The sequence below is a fragment of the Dendrobates tinctorius genome, unplaced genomic scaffold (genome assembly GCF_039654945.1).
Source record: "Dendrobates tinctorius isolate UK_male_01 unplaced genomic scaffold, ASM3965494v1 ptg000007l, whole genome shotgun sequence".
In the NCBI taxonomy this organism is placed as follows: Eukaryota; Metazoa; Chordata; class Amphibia; order Anura; family Dendrobatidae; genus Dendrobates; species Dendrobates tinctorius.
In genome coordinates, this window is record NW_027361675.1 from 49,583,554 (window position 1) to 49,598,599 (window position 15,046).

General features: G+C 40.3%; 1 protein-coding gene across 8 annotated transcripts in view; it reads right to left on the reverse strand.

The window, feature by feature from the left end:
* The window catches only part of RPH3AL (rabphilin 3A like (without C2 domains)), a 592,574-nt gene that overhangs the window by 223,034 nt on the left and 354,494 nt on the right, over positions 1-15,046 (reverse strand). For all 8 annotated transcript variants that reach the window (XM_073574447.1, XM_073574464.1, XM_073574429.1 and 5 more), the window contains one exon: positions 1,785-1,956. In XM_073574447.1, coding sequence (XP_073430548.1) covers positions 1,785-1,956 — 172 coding nt within the window. The remainder of the gene's footprint in view (positions 1-1,784; positions 1,957-15,046) is intronic.

A 15,046-nucleotide genomic window follows, 5' to 3' on the forward strand; every position in this document is an offset into this window, starting at 1 on the left:
ATTTTTAAAATGTTAATTTATTTTGTTAGCCTTTTAAGAGTGTGATAAAACACTCCGGGATCACCTTTGCTGGGGTCAAAGGCCACGTGAGTTTAGCATGAAACTCAGGGGCACAGCTGGGATTCGGACATAACTGACGCTGGGTCAGGTTTATTTCTGGTGAAAGCAAAACATACAGGAAATAAAACATAAAACAAATCCTTGCCTGTCCGGCACTAACTAAACATAGTAACATAGTTATTAAGGTTGAAGGGAGACTTTAAGTCCATCAGGGTCCATAGTAACTACCAACTGGAGGGCTTCTCTCAGCCAGCCAAACCAGCATTACCGTAAGCACAGCGTTCACTCACAAGTGTCGCTCACACAGACATGCTCTCTGTGTTCCCCAGGCTGAGCAACTAACACACCACATGGCATCCTTTTACATCCGCCTCCCATTACTCATTAGTCACCATGTGAGATACTGACCAGACTAGGCCACATAGGAAAGGTATCTGGGCGAGATATACCTGCCCTCATCCACTATTCCCCCATGATTCTCACAGGAGGTTTAAAAATGTAGCAATAATTTTTCATTTTTTCAAGGAAATTTACAAAATTTATTTTTTTGAGGGACCTATTCAAGTTTGATTTTAGGGGTGCTATACATTGGAAAACCCCAAACATGATACCATTTTAAAAACTGCACCCCCTGACATATTGAAAACTGCGGTCAGGTAGTTTATTAACCCTTCAGGTGATTTTCAGGAATTAATGCAAAGTGGTATAGCCGGAATGAAAAAGTGTTTGTTTACCACCTAAATGTCACTACCTTCTCAACTGGCCGCTGTAGCCGGGAGACTCTAAGGCCGCTATTTGGCCATGAACTGCTATGGCAAACATCAGGACCACACAATCATGATCTCGGTATGTCAATTAGATTAAAGTGCAAGCCCCCACAATCTATTAACCATTTATTTGATGTAGTCACTATTCACAGCAGCAACTAAGGGGTTAAACAGATATGGATGGTGCCAACACCTATCATTTGTGATACAGCAAGTAGTCAGATATAGTGGACAGCCGACAGCTGCTGGATTGTCACCTGTATGGGGATGATATTCCCTTATATCTCAGGTCAGTAAATATACGTATTGGCTGTCATGAAGGGGTTAAAGGGAATCAGTACGTTTGAACCCCCTAAAAAAATGAATATATGTGCAATGCATATAATCCAATGACTGATTAACTCATTGGTACCTTTGGATTGTCAATTGTTTGGGGGAACAGATCAAAGCTGACGATGCCATGAGAGCTGGAGCGGTGTTTGTAAAGACACTGAAGTCTGCTCTCTCTTCCACACACCAAGATTATAATCAAATGAAGAGCGGTACCAAGAAGGTTAAGTAGGTAGAGTTTCCTTAAGTGCTTTCTTCTGCCCCTGCACTTAACACCTCATTTGCACACTGTTAAAAACATGAATTTATCGAGTCAGGCATTGACAAAATAAAAAGGTACCAATGAGTTCATCTTTCACTGGGCTATAAGTGTATATAAATGGTTTAGGCATAGGGGATCAAACTTAGAGACAGAGTAATATTTAATATATAATGGTACACTTGTAGGAAAGTAAATTTTATAGTTAAAAATATTAATTACAACACATTATGAGTGCACAAATTTTTATAGAATTGTAGAGTATTACTGTAAGAATGAAACATTTTCCAGTAATATTATGACACCAGTGTGCTAAAGACATTTTTTTTTTATAACTGCACTCAGGGTTATAATAACAAACCACTGACCTCTTCCTTTTGCCCAAGTATATGTTCGATTTGCTACAATGGTCTTCAGATCTTGAATCTGAGGTTCAGCTTGCGCATGCCTCAGGTGAAGTTCATTCGTCCTTGAGACTTTTAACGGTAAAATATATTTTGGGATGGTTTTGAAAAACCAAGCTCCTGATCTCTTCCAAACCTGTAATATAGAAAACAAATTCTATTATGGTTAAAGGAAAACCTGTTAGTGGATAAAATAGCTATTTTTTTTTTTTTTTAATCAAAACCATTTTTATTGTGCCAATCACAATGTCCCAGCAATATATATTACATTCTTATATTACATAACACTGTAAATCCATCCATTTTTAAGACATTGTTATAATAATGCCTGTATTGTATCATGGTATAACCTTAAAATTTTATTGTAAACCAATTAACAACTCTTTCACTCCCCCCAATTATTATTATAGCCCCACTTATTCCATGGCGCTTTACATGTGAGGAGGGATTTACATAATACATACAAGTACAGTAATCTTAAACAATACAAGTCACAACTGGTACAGGAGGAGAGAGGACCCTGCCCGCGAGGGCTCACAATCTACAAGGGATGGGTGAGAATACAGTAGGCGAGGGTAGAGCTGGTCGTGCAGCGGTTTGGTGGATCGGTGGTTACTGCAGGTTGTAGGCTTGTCGGAAGAGGTAGGTCTTCAGGTTCTTTTTGAAAGTTTCCATGGTAGACAAGAGTCTGATATCTTGTGTTAGAGAGTTCCAGAGTAAAGGCCCTGTCACACTAAGCGAGATCGCTAGCGAGATTGCTGCTGAGTCACTAGTACTGTGACGTTATAGCCACCAGCCCCCCTGCCGGGTATCGGTGATCGTGCCCGAAATGTCTGGACATTTCTTTGGTCGCTCATGTCCCGCTGAGTCGCTTGTATCGTCACGTTTGACACCTAGCCTAACGTCCTCGTTAGCGACTCAGAAGCAAGACAAGGTGGGGATTAGCGTTCCCGACATCATTACAAAGGTTGCTATGACACGCTAGATCATTGCTCCGTTGTTGGGTAGATTGGACTGTCTGACATCTCAATAGCGACCACATAGCGATGCGGCAACGATCCCTGTCGTGTCGTTATAGCATCGCTAGGTGTGACGGGACCTTAAGGGTAATGCGCGGGAGAAATCTTGTATGCAATTGTGGGAAGAGAAGATAAGAGGGGAGTACAGAAGGAGATCTTGTGAGGATCGGAGGTTTCGTGCAGGTAAGTACCGGGAGACGAGGTCACAGATGTATGGAAGATACAGGTTGTGGATGACTTTGTATGTCATGGTTAGGGTTTTGAACTGGAGTCTTTGGGTAATGGGAAGCCAGTGCAGGGATTGACAGAGGGGTGAGGCCGGGGAATAGCGGGGGACAGATGGATTAGTCAGGCAGCAGAGTTTAGAATAGATTGGAGGGGTGCGAGAGTGTTAGAGGGGAGGCCACAGAGCAGGAGGTTGCAGTAGTCAAGGCAGGAGATGATGAGGGCATGGACTAGGGTTTTTTCAGAATCTTGGTTGAGGAATGAACGGATCCGTGAAATATTTTTGAGTTGAAGTTGGCAGGAAGTGGAAAGGGCTTGGATATGTGGTTTGAAAGAGTGATCTGTGTCAAGGATAACCCTGAGGCAGCGAGTTGGTGGGACTGGAGAGAGTGGGCAGCCGTTTACTTTAATGGATAGGTCCGTTGGGGCGTCACGTGAGATGGGGAAAGATGATTAATTTTGTTCATATTAAGTTTTAGGAATCTAGCGGAAAAGAAGGATGAAATAGCAGACAGACATTGAAAAACTCTTCCCCCAAAACACCCCCCCCTTGTCTGGTATGTCTTCTTTTCCTATGTGTTTGTTTCTGCAATGTTCACTAACACATTCATTCTTCAGATTACAGTGCCTTGCAAAAGTATTCGGCACCCTGAAACTTTTCAACCTTTTCCCATATATCATGCTTCAAACATAAAGATACCAAATGTAAATTTTTGGTGAAGAATCAACAAGTGGGACACAATTGTGAAGTTGAACGAAATTTATTGGTTACTAGCTGAAGAGCCCGGTGTTGCCTGGGCATACTAACCAACTGTGGTTAGTTATAACAAATTATAATGATTATATTGCACATAAAAACCGTGCATCCTATCCTGTGTAATACTGACTGCTGAGCTGCGTATCTAATCCTATTCTGTGAGATACTGTCTGCTGAGCCGTGTATCTAATACTATTCTGTGTGATACTGTGTGCTAAGCCGCGTATCTAATCCTATCCTGTGTGATACTATCTATTACTATCCTGTGTGATACTGACTGCTGAGCTGTGTATCTAATCCTATCCTGTGTGATACTGACTGCTGAGCTGTGTATCTAATCCTATCCTGTGTGATACTGCCTGCTGAGTCGTGTATCTAATCATATCCTGTGTGATACTGACTGCTGAGCCATGTGTATCTAATCCTCTCCTGTGTGATCCTGACTGCTAAGCTGTGTATCTAATCCTATCCTGTGTGATACTGACTGCTGAGCTGCATATTTAATCCTATCCTGTGTGATACTGACTGCTGAGCTGTGTATCTAATCCTCTCCTGTGTGATACTGACTGCTGAGCTGTGTATCTAATCCTCTCCTGTGTGATACTGACTGCTGAGCTGTGTATCTAATCCTATCCTGTGTGATACTGACTGCTGAGCCCTGTATCTAATCCTATCCTGTGTGATACTGGGCTCCCCCTGCAGTCTGTGTCAGAGGGTGGTCTGTGTTGGCACGGTAATAAATTGTGTTATTTCCAGCTTTACAGAAGGACGATAACACCATAGAAATGATAAGAATAATAGGCCTCAGTTACCACAACTGTCTACAAAGAAAACTGTTGCTGATAGCAACCAATCACAGCTCATTTTTCATCTTTTAAACAGCTCTGGGACAGCATGGTGAGTTTTGAGTTGCGACTTTTGTGTTTCGACTTTTATGTGGCGAGGTTGGTGTATGTGTGGTGAAATGTGTGCTGAGGGTGGTATATGTGTTGAAGCATGTGGTAGTGTGTGGCACATTTTGTGTTTGTGTTCATATCCCCGTGTATGTGAGTATCCCATGTCAGGGCCCCACATTAGCAACTGTACGGTATATACTCTTTAGCGCCATCGCTCTCATTCTTTAAGTCCCCCTTGTTCACATCTGGCAGCTGTCAATTTGCCTCCAACACTTTTCCTTTCACTTTTTCCCCATTATGTAGATAGGGGCAAAATTGTTTGGTGAATTGGAACGCGCGGGGTTAAAATTTCACCTCACAACATAGCCTATGACGCTCCCGGGGTCCAGATGTGTGACTGTGCAAAATTTTGTGGCTGTAGCTGCGACGGTGTGGATGCCAATCCCGGACATACATACATACATACACACCCACATTGAGCTTTATATATTAGATTTTAAATTTTTGTGGAAATTCAAAAACTGAAAAGTTTATCTTTTAACATTTTAATTTCTCTAATTAGGATTCCCCTCAGAAAGGCTTTCATTGTATCCCAGACTGTACTACTATAGGCCATGCCAGAGTTAATTTTTAAAAATTCCTTAATCGCCTCCTGTATTTGGCCCAGCAGTTTATTAATACTGAGACTGCTTGTATTCACAGCGCTTGCAGAGAAGGGGAGCCTATTGAAGAAGCCTCCACAGCATTATCTCCTGCCTCCTCAAAACTCCCCTCCCCCATCTCTGCACTTTGGGCCAGCAGCATCTCCATATCTGAGGAATGTCTTGTCTTGGTTTAAGAGCTTACTACCAAATGATTCTGGGCATCCACTTTCCTGCTTGTTCCGGTTGCAGACATGAATCTTGGTGTGCTTCAAAGTAAGCCATATGCTCAATATACATTGCACAATCTTTGTCTAGGGCAGAATATAGTACCATTTCCTTATTTCTAATATACAGGTGCTTCTCACAAAATTAGATTATCATCAAGAAGTTAATTAATTTCATTACAAAAAGTGAAACTCATACTATATAGTCATTACAAACAGAGTGATCTATTTCAAGTTTTTATTTTTGTTAATGTTGATGATTATGACAGTGGACCTACACCAGGAGATTACATGGCTCCCCAAACCATCACTGAAAGTGGAAACTTCCCATTTGACTTCAAGCAGCTTGGATTGTGTGCCTTCACTCTTCCTCTAGACCCAAAAGTCTTTATTTCAGTAAATTAGAATACTTTATAACACCAGCTTGAAAAATGATATTAAAATCTGAAATGTTGGCCTACTGAAATGCATGTTCAGTAAATGCACTCAATACTTGATGGGGGCTCCTTTAGCAATAATTACTGAATCAATGCGGCGTGGCATGGAGGCGATCAGCTTGTGGCACTGCTGAAGTGTTATGGAAGCCCAGGTTGCTTTGAGAGCAGCCTTCAGCTCGTCTGCATTGTTGGGTCTGGTGTCTCATCTTCCTCTTTACAATACAAGGTCAGGCGAGTTTGCTGGCCAATCAAGCACAGTGATACTGTTGTTTTTAAACCAGGTATTGGTACTTTTGGCAGTGTGGACAGGTGCAAAGTCCTGCTAGAGAATAAAATTTCCATCTCCCAAAAGCTTGTCGGCAGAGGGAAGCATGAAGTTCTCTAAAATGTACTGGTAGATGGCTGTGCTGACTTTGGCTTGATAAATGACAGTGGACCTACACCAGGAGATTACATGGCTCCCAAACCATCACTGAAAGTGGAAACTTCCCATTTGACCTCAAGCAGCTTGGATTGTGTGCCTTAACTCTTCCTCTAGACTCTGGGACCTTGATTTCCAAATGATATGCAAAATTTACTTTCATCTGAAAACAACACCTTGGACCACTGAGCAACAGTCCAGTTCATTTTCTCCTTGGCCCAGGTAAGACGCTTTTGGTGTTGTCTATTGGTCACGAGTTTGCTTGACACAAACAATGTGACACTTGTAGCCCATGTCCTGGATACGTCTGTGTGGTGGCTCTTGAAGCAATGACTCCAACAGCAGTCCAATCCTTGTGAATCTCCTCCAATTTTTGAATGGCCTTTCCTTAACAATCCTTACAAGGCTGCGGTTATCCCAGTTGCTTGTGTACTTTTTCTACCACATTTTTTCCTTCCACTTAACTTTCCATTAATGGGAATCTGTCACCTATTTTTTCACATATAAGATGCAGCCAACGCCATCAGGGGCTTATCTACAGCATTCTGTAATGCTGTAGATAAGCCCCCGATAAGAGAAGAAAAATGAGTTAGATTATACTCACTCAGGGGCGGTCTGGTCTGCGTCCAATGGGTGTCGCGGTCCGGCGCCTCCCATCTTCTAGTGATGTCCTCTTCTTTGCTTCCCGTTGCGGCTCCGGTGCACTGCTTTGCCCTGTTGAGAGCAGAGCAAAGTCCTGCAGTGCGCAGGTGCTGGACCTCTCTGACCTTTCTGGCACCTGCGCACTGCAGTACTCTGCTCTGTCCTCAACAGGCAGAGCAGTGCGCCTGTGCCGGAGCCACAATGGGCAGCAAGGAAGAGGACGTCATCGCTAGAAGATGGGAGGTGATGGAACGGACCGCAAGACCCACTGGACCCGGACCGGACCGTCCCTGGGTGAGTATAATCTAGATCGTTTTTCTTCTCTTTCAGGTTACAGAATGCTGTAGATAAGCCCCTGCAGGTATCTTATATGCCAAAAATGAGGTGACAGATTCCCTTTAACCCCTTTTCGACATTGGGCATAATAATACGCCGATGTTGGGCACCCTCCATATGATGTGGGCTCTGGCGGTGAGCACACATCTTTCCCGGCACATATCTGCCGTTTCCAGCCAGCGCATCGGGAATCTGCCTATCGTTGACCCCGTCACGTGATCGTGGGTCACTGATGGGTTGGCACGACAACCAGACCTCTATGGTTGTCACTGTCGGATTGCTTGAGCGCCATTAGTGATCAGCACTCATAGCAAGTCAGCAATTCTGCTACATACAGGAGATCTGATAATCACCTGTATATAGCAGAGCCGATTGGGCTATGGCAGCTTCTTGTCTCCCATTGAAACATGCCAAAAGAAAAAAAAAATGTTTTTAAAAATAAAAAAATTTTGAAAAAATATAAAAGTTCAATTCACCCCCCATTTGCTCCATTCAAAATAAAGCAATAAAAACAAAATCAAAACATACACATACAGTATTTGGTATCGCCGCATTCAAAATTACCTGATCTATCAATATAAAAAAAATTAACCCGATCGCTAAACGATGTAACAAGAAAAAAAGTCAAAACGCCAGAATTACATTTTTTTGGTTGCCGCAACATTGCATTAAAATGCAATAACTGGCAATAGTAAAATGGTATCAGCCTCAAAATGCTATAATTAAAAACGTCAGCTTAGCAGGCAAAAATTAAGTCCTCTCCCAACCTGAGTTCACAAAAAATGGAGACACTACGGGTATCAGAAAATGGCGCAATTGTATTTATTTTTTTAACAAACTTGGGAATTTTTTTCACCACTTAAATAAAAAAGAATGTGGAGAATCATAATGGCAGGTCACTTTTAGCATTTAGTGAACACAGTAAAAAAGCAAAACAAAAAACTATTGTGGAATTGCAATTTTTTGTTGCGATTTCACTGCACTTGGATTTTTTCCCATTTTCCAGTACACCATATGGTAAAACCAATGGTGTTTCTCAAAAGTATAACTTGTCCTGCAAAAAACAAGCCCTCATATGAACAAATTGACAGAAAATTTAAAAAGTTATGGCTCTAGGAAGAAGGAAAGCAAAAAAAAAGAAAACGCAAAAATGAAAATACCTCCTGTCATGAAGGGTTTAATATGCTTGGATACAGCACTCTGAACAGCCAGATTCTGTAGCAATGACCTTTTGTGGCTTACCCTCCTTGTGGCGTGTGTCAATAACTGTCTTCTGGACATCGTTCAAGTCAGCAGTCTTCCCCATGATTGTGGAGCCTACTGAAACAGACTAAGGGACTTTTTTAAATGCTTAGGAAGCCTCTGCAGGTGTTTTTTTGCTATTTATTCTAATTTACTGAGATAATGACTTTTGGGTTTTCATTGGCTGTAAGCCATAATCATCAACATTAACAGATATAAACACGTGAAATAGATCACTCAGTTTGTAATGACTCTGTATAATATATGAGTTTCACTTTTTTGTATTGAAGAATTGAAATAACTTATTGATGATGTTCTAATTTTGTGAGAAACCCCTGTATATATAACACCAAGAACAAGAATAATAGCGTCTCAAAATATCTGATAATTGCTAGTATACAGAATCCCATCACAGTACATGGAATAGAAAGAACATGAATGCAACAGTTATTTTAATTGTCAGATCATAAAGAATATTATGGATTGAAATGCATATTATAATACCAATGCAAATACTTTATGTCCACTGCAATCTTCAAAACATATGGAAGTATGACATTACATGAGTAATTACAAGCACTGGCAGACTTTGTCTAAAGTGTATAATTACGCTTTATATTCTTTGACACACAACAGTCTGTCGACTTTGAGAAACATAATAAGCACAGTTTATGCCAGCGTTTCCACACAGCTGGGAAAGATTAAATTAAATCTCCAATATTCCAAATTTCAGCCAGCAGAACGAGAGAGATGACATTTCCCATACAGCATGATATCAAACCTTCAACATGAAGCTGAGCTGTCTGAAAACAGCACAGTTATCATGGACTTGGATTCACAGGAATAGCAAACTATATTAAAAAGTCAATTTTCATTTTACAGTCTACAATTGAAATATGATGTATGCTTATAAACTTCTTCAATCATAAAATATTTTTAGAAGAATATTCTAAATATAAATGGAAATCTGGTCCAAGACTGCAGGATTTGGCTTTGTTAAATTTCACCTGCATTGAATAGGGAACCAATGATAAGCAAGTAACAAAGTTAAGAGGATAGCAACATGACAGTCGAGGCTAAAACACAGTACTAAAGTGTTAACCAGGAGCAAGGTCGGGATCCAAACTTCTAGGAAGCAAGTATGCCTATTCTGTAAACGGTTTTAGAAACAGTTTACAACAATATCATGTATGAGTTTTTACACAGTTCCAAAGAATACAAAACATTTTGGTAATCTATATCTAATCGCCAGTTGGGTCTTCTGGCTGCTGTCCCTGAATCCCATAAGTCACCGTGGCAGTGTCACTTGCGCAGGCACAGTTCATGGCCGCAGTAACAGCCGCATCATTACTACACATGCGAGGGAATAGCAGTGACGTGTAAGTAACTTGCGCAGGAAGAAGCCACGACGCCGAAACGCGCATAGGGGTGGGTGGCATCACCCAGTATCAGGTAACATCTCAGGTTTTTATTGCACTACTATTTATATTACTCCTCGCTCTGTACTTTATGTCCCTGGTTTGGTACACAGCCTCCTTGGACTTTTGCTGTATCTATTAATCTGTATAGACCACATTGTTAATTATTTATATACATTGCACTAACCATTTGCACTTTAGAGCGTTATATCTATTCTGTTATAAACCTCTGTTTGCCTGACTCTTACTGTGGCTCCACCCTTTTGGTTCTCTACGGTCACATGCCTATTTATATTCAATGACATTATTTTAATATTTTCTTTGTTCTCAATAAAATGTTATGTACTTTTACTATTTTGGTTTTTATTTGGTGCTTTATCTTTGTTTGATTTTTCAAATAGAAGTTTAGTCTAATATAAGCACTAGGAGTGACAAGATGACAAGTGCAGTGCAAGCCTGCCAAAGCATCTTCAGAGGAAATGTGCCATAACATCCATGGTTTTGGAAGATTGTCAAGTCAAAGCCCGCCCTAAAGCTCATGAATGTCACGCTGTAACAGTCTTGGCTAAGGAAAGGGGGGGCCTCAAACTGTCCCTGGATGTGAGAACCTAAGTATCCCCCCTAGGGGTACTCTTGAAGGTAGGGAGGCTCAAGTCTCTGCCCTTATTAGGCTCCTGTTAAACCCTTATCTGTTCCCTCCCCAAGCCCATGAAGCATGGGACAGAAAACGTAAGGTAAACAAGACACAAAGACAAAGCAGAGATAACAGAAAACCTCTATCATACAAAAGCATTAACTAACAATAGGGAAGAGAAAGGGAAAAGGAGGAATAAACTAAATGGGACCAGGAACCAGGCGAGAAACATACACATACTGCAGCAAACCACAGATCACTACTACAAAACGCCACTCCAACCACTTAGCTTTAGCACACAGCACAGGAAGACAAATCTTTTACTGGCAGGGACACGAAGGTCTGGCCAGTTTTAATAGGAAGAGGTAATGACCAGATCAGCAGCAGCTGAAATGGAGCTGCTTGCTTCTGACCAGCATAGAAAGCTAATCAGATACCTCTTCAGCACCAGAGGGAACTAAATCCATTTAATACGAGACACAAATCACACCATCTCTAAGGAAGAACTGTGATTCATTAATCGACGTGACCAACAAACTCCAAGTCTTCTAGGGGGGTCGTGACACCTTCATGACATTGAATTAGGCATTTCAGTTTGCAGTCTCCAATATTTATGATGGTTTGATGATGTTAAAGGTCAGTTCCTGGTGGATGACACGAATGATGACATCTGAGCAAAAAAACATGTTGCCACCAATTTAGCCAAGAGAATTTTGACATACTTACAGAAAATACATGAGGCTTACAATCTACAGGGTGGGCCATTTATATGGATACACCTAAATAAAATGGGAATGGTTGGTGACATCAACTTCCTATTTGTGGCACATTAGTATATAGGAGGGGGGAAATTTTTCAAGATGGGTGGTGACCATGGCGGCCATTTTGAAGTCGACCATTTTGGATCCAACTTTATTTTTTTTAATGGGAAGAGGGTCATATGACACATCAAACTTATTGAGAATTTCACAAGAAAAACAACGGTGTGCTTGGTTTTAACGTAACTTTATTCTTTCATGAGTTATTTACAAGTTTATGACCACTGATAAAATGTGTTCAAAGTGCTGCCCATTGTATTGGATTGTCAATGCAACCCTCTTCTCCCACTCTTGACACACTGATAGCAACACAGCAGAAGTACTGCTAGCACAGGCTTCCAGTATCCATTGTTTCAGATGCTGCACATCTCGTATCTTCACAGCATAGAAAATTGCCTTCAGATGACCCCAAAGATAAAAGTCTAAGGGGGTCAGATCGGGAGACTTCGGTGGCCATTCAACTGGCCCACGATGACCAATCCCCTTTCCAGGAAACTGTTCATGTAGGAATGCTCGGACCTGACACCTATAATTGATGGTATGGTGTGGTATATGGGGTACAAAGATAGTGGGGCCATTCTTCATCAATGTAGACCTCAATGCCACTGGATATCTGAAATTGCTACATGATGATGTGTTGCCCTCTTTATGCACTGAAGATGGCACATTCCCTTAGTATTTCCAGCAAGATGGTGCACCACCACACTATGGGTGTCATTTCCAAGCATTCCTACAAGGAATCTTACCCCCTAAGGGTACCGTTACACTTAGCGATGCACCAGCGATCCCGACAACGATATGGATCGCTGGTGCATCGCTAAGTGGTCGCTAGTGAGCTGCCACACAGGCAGATCTCACCAGCGACATAGCAGGGGTCGGGGGTCGCTACTTACCTGTCAGACGCGGCGATCATGGCGTCCTCCTGCCCGCGTCCACGCGTCGCTCATCGGCACCACAGGAAGCCCAGCAGGAAGCAGCCGACAAGAAATGGCCCAGGACGTTCTCGCGCGACCAGCGATAATCTTCGGGGGAGCCGGTCGGAGGTAAGTATCACATACAGCGATATCGCTAGCAATATCGCTGCTACGTCACAAAATCGGTGACTTTACAGCGATATTGCTAGCGATATCGCAGTGTGTAACGGGGTCTTTAGACTAGTATTTCTTCTGCAGTGTTGCTATCAGTGTGTCAAGAGTGAGTGAGGAGGCTTGAATTGTCAATCCAACACAATGGACAGCACTTTGAACACATTTTATAAGTGGTCATAAACTTGTGTATAACTCATAGGAAAAAAAGTGGTCAGACAATCCGCGCTGCGAATCACTATAAATGATTATTATTACAGTGGTCTTTATTACACACATTTCGAAGTTTCACAGAACTCCTTCCTCAGGAAAAAACATCAATGAACCTCAATCATGGTGAGAAAATAGCTTTGAAATCCCTGTCTACTAACAGAGAAATACTAATCAGGGTAGCAGACAAGGGTGGGGGCATTGTGTTACAAAATTGAGTTGATTATTGCAATGAGGCTTTTAATATTTTATCCGATACAAATTATTTTAAGAAAACGTCTTTTAATGTGCTCACTGATACTGAACATAAATATAATGAACTCACTACAGAGGTTATTAATCTGGGGATTTTTAATAAAAAAGAAAATAAATTTCTTCTGGTAAAAAATTCTTCAGTCCCATTTTTTTTTTATCATTTACCAAAACTGCATAAAAATCCCACTAATCCACCCGGTAGACCCATTATCTCAGGGATTAACTCCCTGACTAGCAATCTATCAGCTTACATTGATAGGATCATGTGCACACACGTTTGCAATCTTGACAGCTACCTGAGGGACTCTACGCATTTAATTCAACTATTGAAAACTGTAAACTGGGACAACAAATTCATTTTTTGTACATTGGATGTGTCAGCTTTATATTCAAATATCTCACACGATATAGGATTAATATGTTTTGAAAGTTATCTTACTAATGATACTCGATTATCTTCTAACCAGAAATTGTTTCTGTTGAAAGGACTGGAAATTGTTTTAGAAAATTATTTTTTCACTTTTGAAGGGGTAATCTACCACCAAACTATGGGCACAGCGATGGGCAGCAAAGTAGCACTTACTTATGCAAGTTTATTTATGGGGATTTTTGAAAGAATTTTTATTTGCATTAATAAAAGGTCCACTCAGATTATTTTTTATAAAAGATTCATTGACGACCTCTTTTTTATTTGGAACAACATTAATAATGATATTGACTCCTTTATTGCAGAGATAAATACTGCAGCAATAATTGGGGTCTGTCCTTCTCCCCCGTTTATAGCTCAAATAGTATTAATTTTTTTAGACATTATGATATTTTTAAAAGAAAATGTTATTTTAACCAAAACTTTTTTAAAGAGGTTGATAAAAATTGCTATATCCATTAAAAAAGTGGACATTATGCAAAATGGCTTGTTGTTCCAAATAATATTATTTGGAACAACATTAATAATGATATTGACTCCTTTATTGCAGAGATAAATACTGTAGCAATAATTGGGGTCTGTCCTTCTCCCCAGTTGATAGCTCAAATAGTATTAATTTTTTAGACATTACGATATTTTTAAAAGAAAATGTTATTTTAACCAAAACTTTTTTAAAGAGGTTGATAAAAATTGCTATATCCATTATAAAAGTGGACATTATGCAAAATGGCTTAAAAATATACCTGAGAATCAATTTCAGAGGAGAAGGAAAAATTGTAGCCTTGATAATGACTTCAAGGAACAGGCTAATATTTTGAAGGATAGGTTTTTGAATCAGGAATATCCTAAGGAACTTGTAAAAAGGGCATTTAATAATTCATTAGCCAAAAAACAGGATTCATTGCTTAACAATATAAAATCTAAAGAACCTTCAAATAATCATTTTTCAATGAATTTCATAGCACAGTACAGCTATCAACACAAGGAAATCAGAAAAGTTCTTGAAAAAACTGGCCCATTTTACTAAATGATCCGATTATTGGACAACATCTACCCAGAAATCCAGGTGTAACTTTCAGGAGAGTCCACACAATAAAAAATATTGTAGCTCCTAGCCGGTTAAAATCCTCTGACAGAGTAATGCATGTGAATAATGGTACTAATGGTGTCTTCAAATGTGGTTCTATGAATTGTCTGTGTTGTCATGCTATCAAACATTGAGCGGTTAATTTTGTATCCTCTGTAACAAATGAAACCTTTAATGTGGCTCCTTTTGAGCATATGCAATACCCCGCCACTAATTCATTGATAATTCTATTTTAATATGTTGTTTAATATCGTGAAAACCACTAAAAAAAGTGTTTTTTTCCTGAGGATGGAGTTCTGTGAAACTTTGAAACATGTCAAATAAAGACCACTATAATAATAATCATTTATAGGGATTCGCAACGCGGATTGTCTGACTAATTTTTTCCTATCCTGCATCTTCTATGTCGGTCCCTTATGGATGTGTGGTTTCTGCAGCAGCGAATCCTC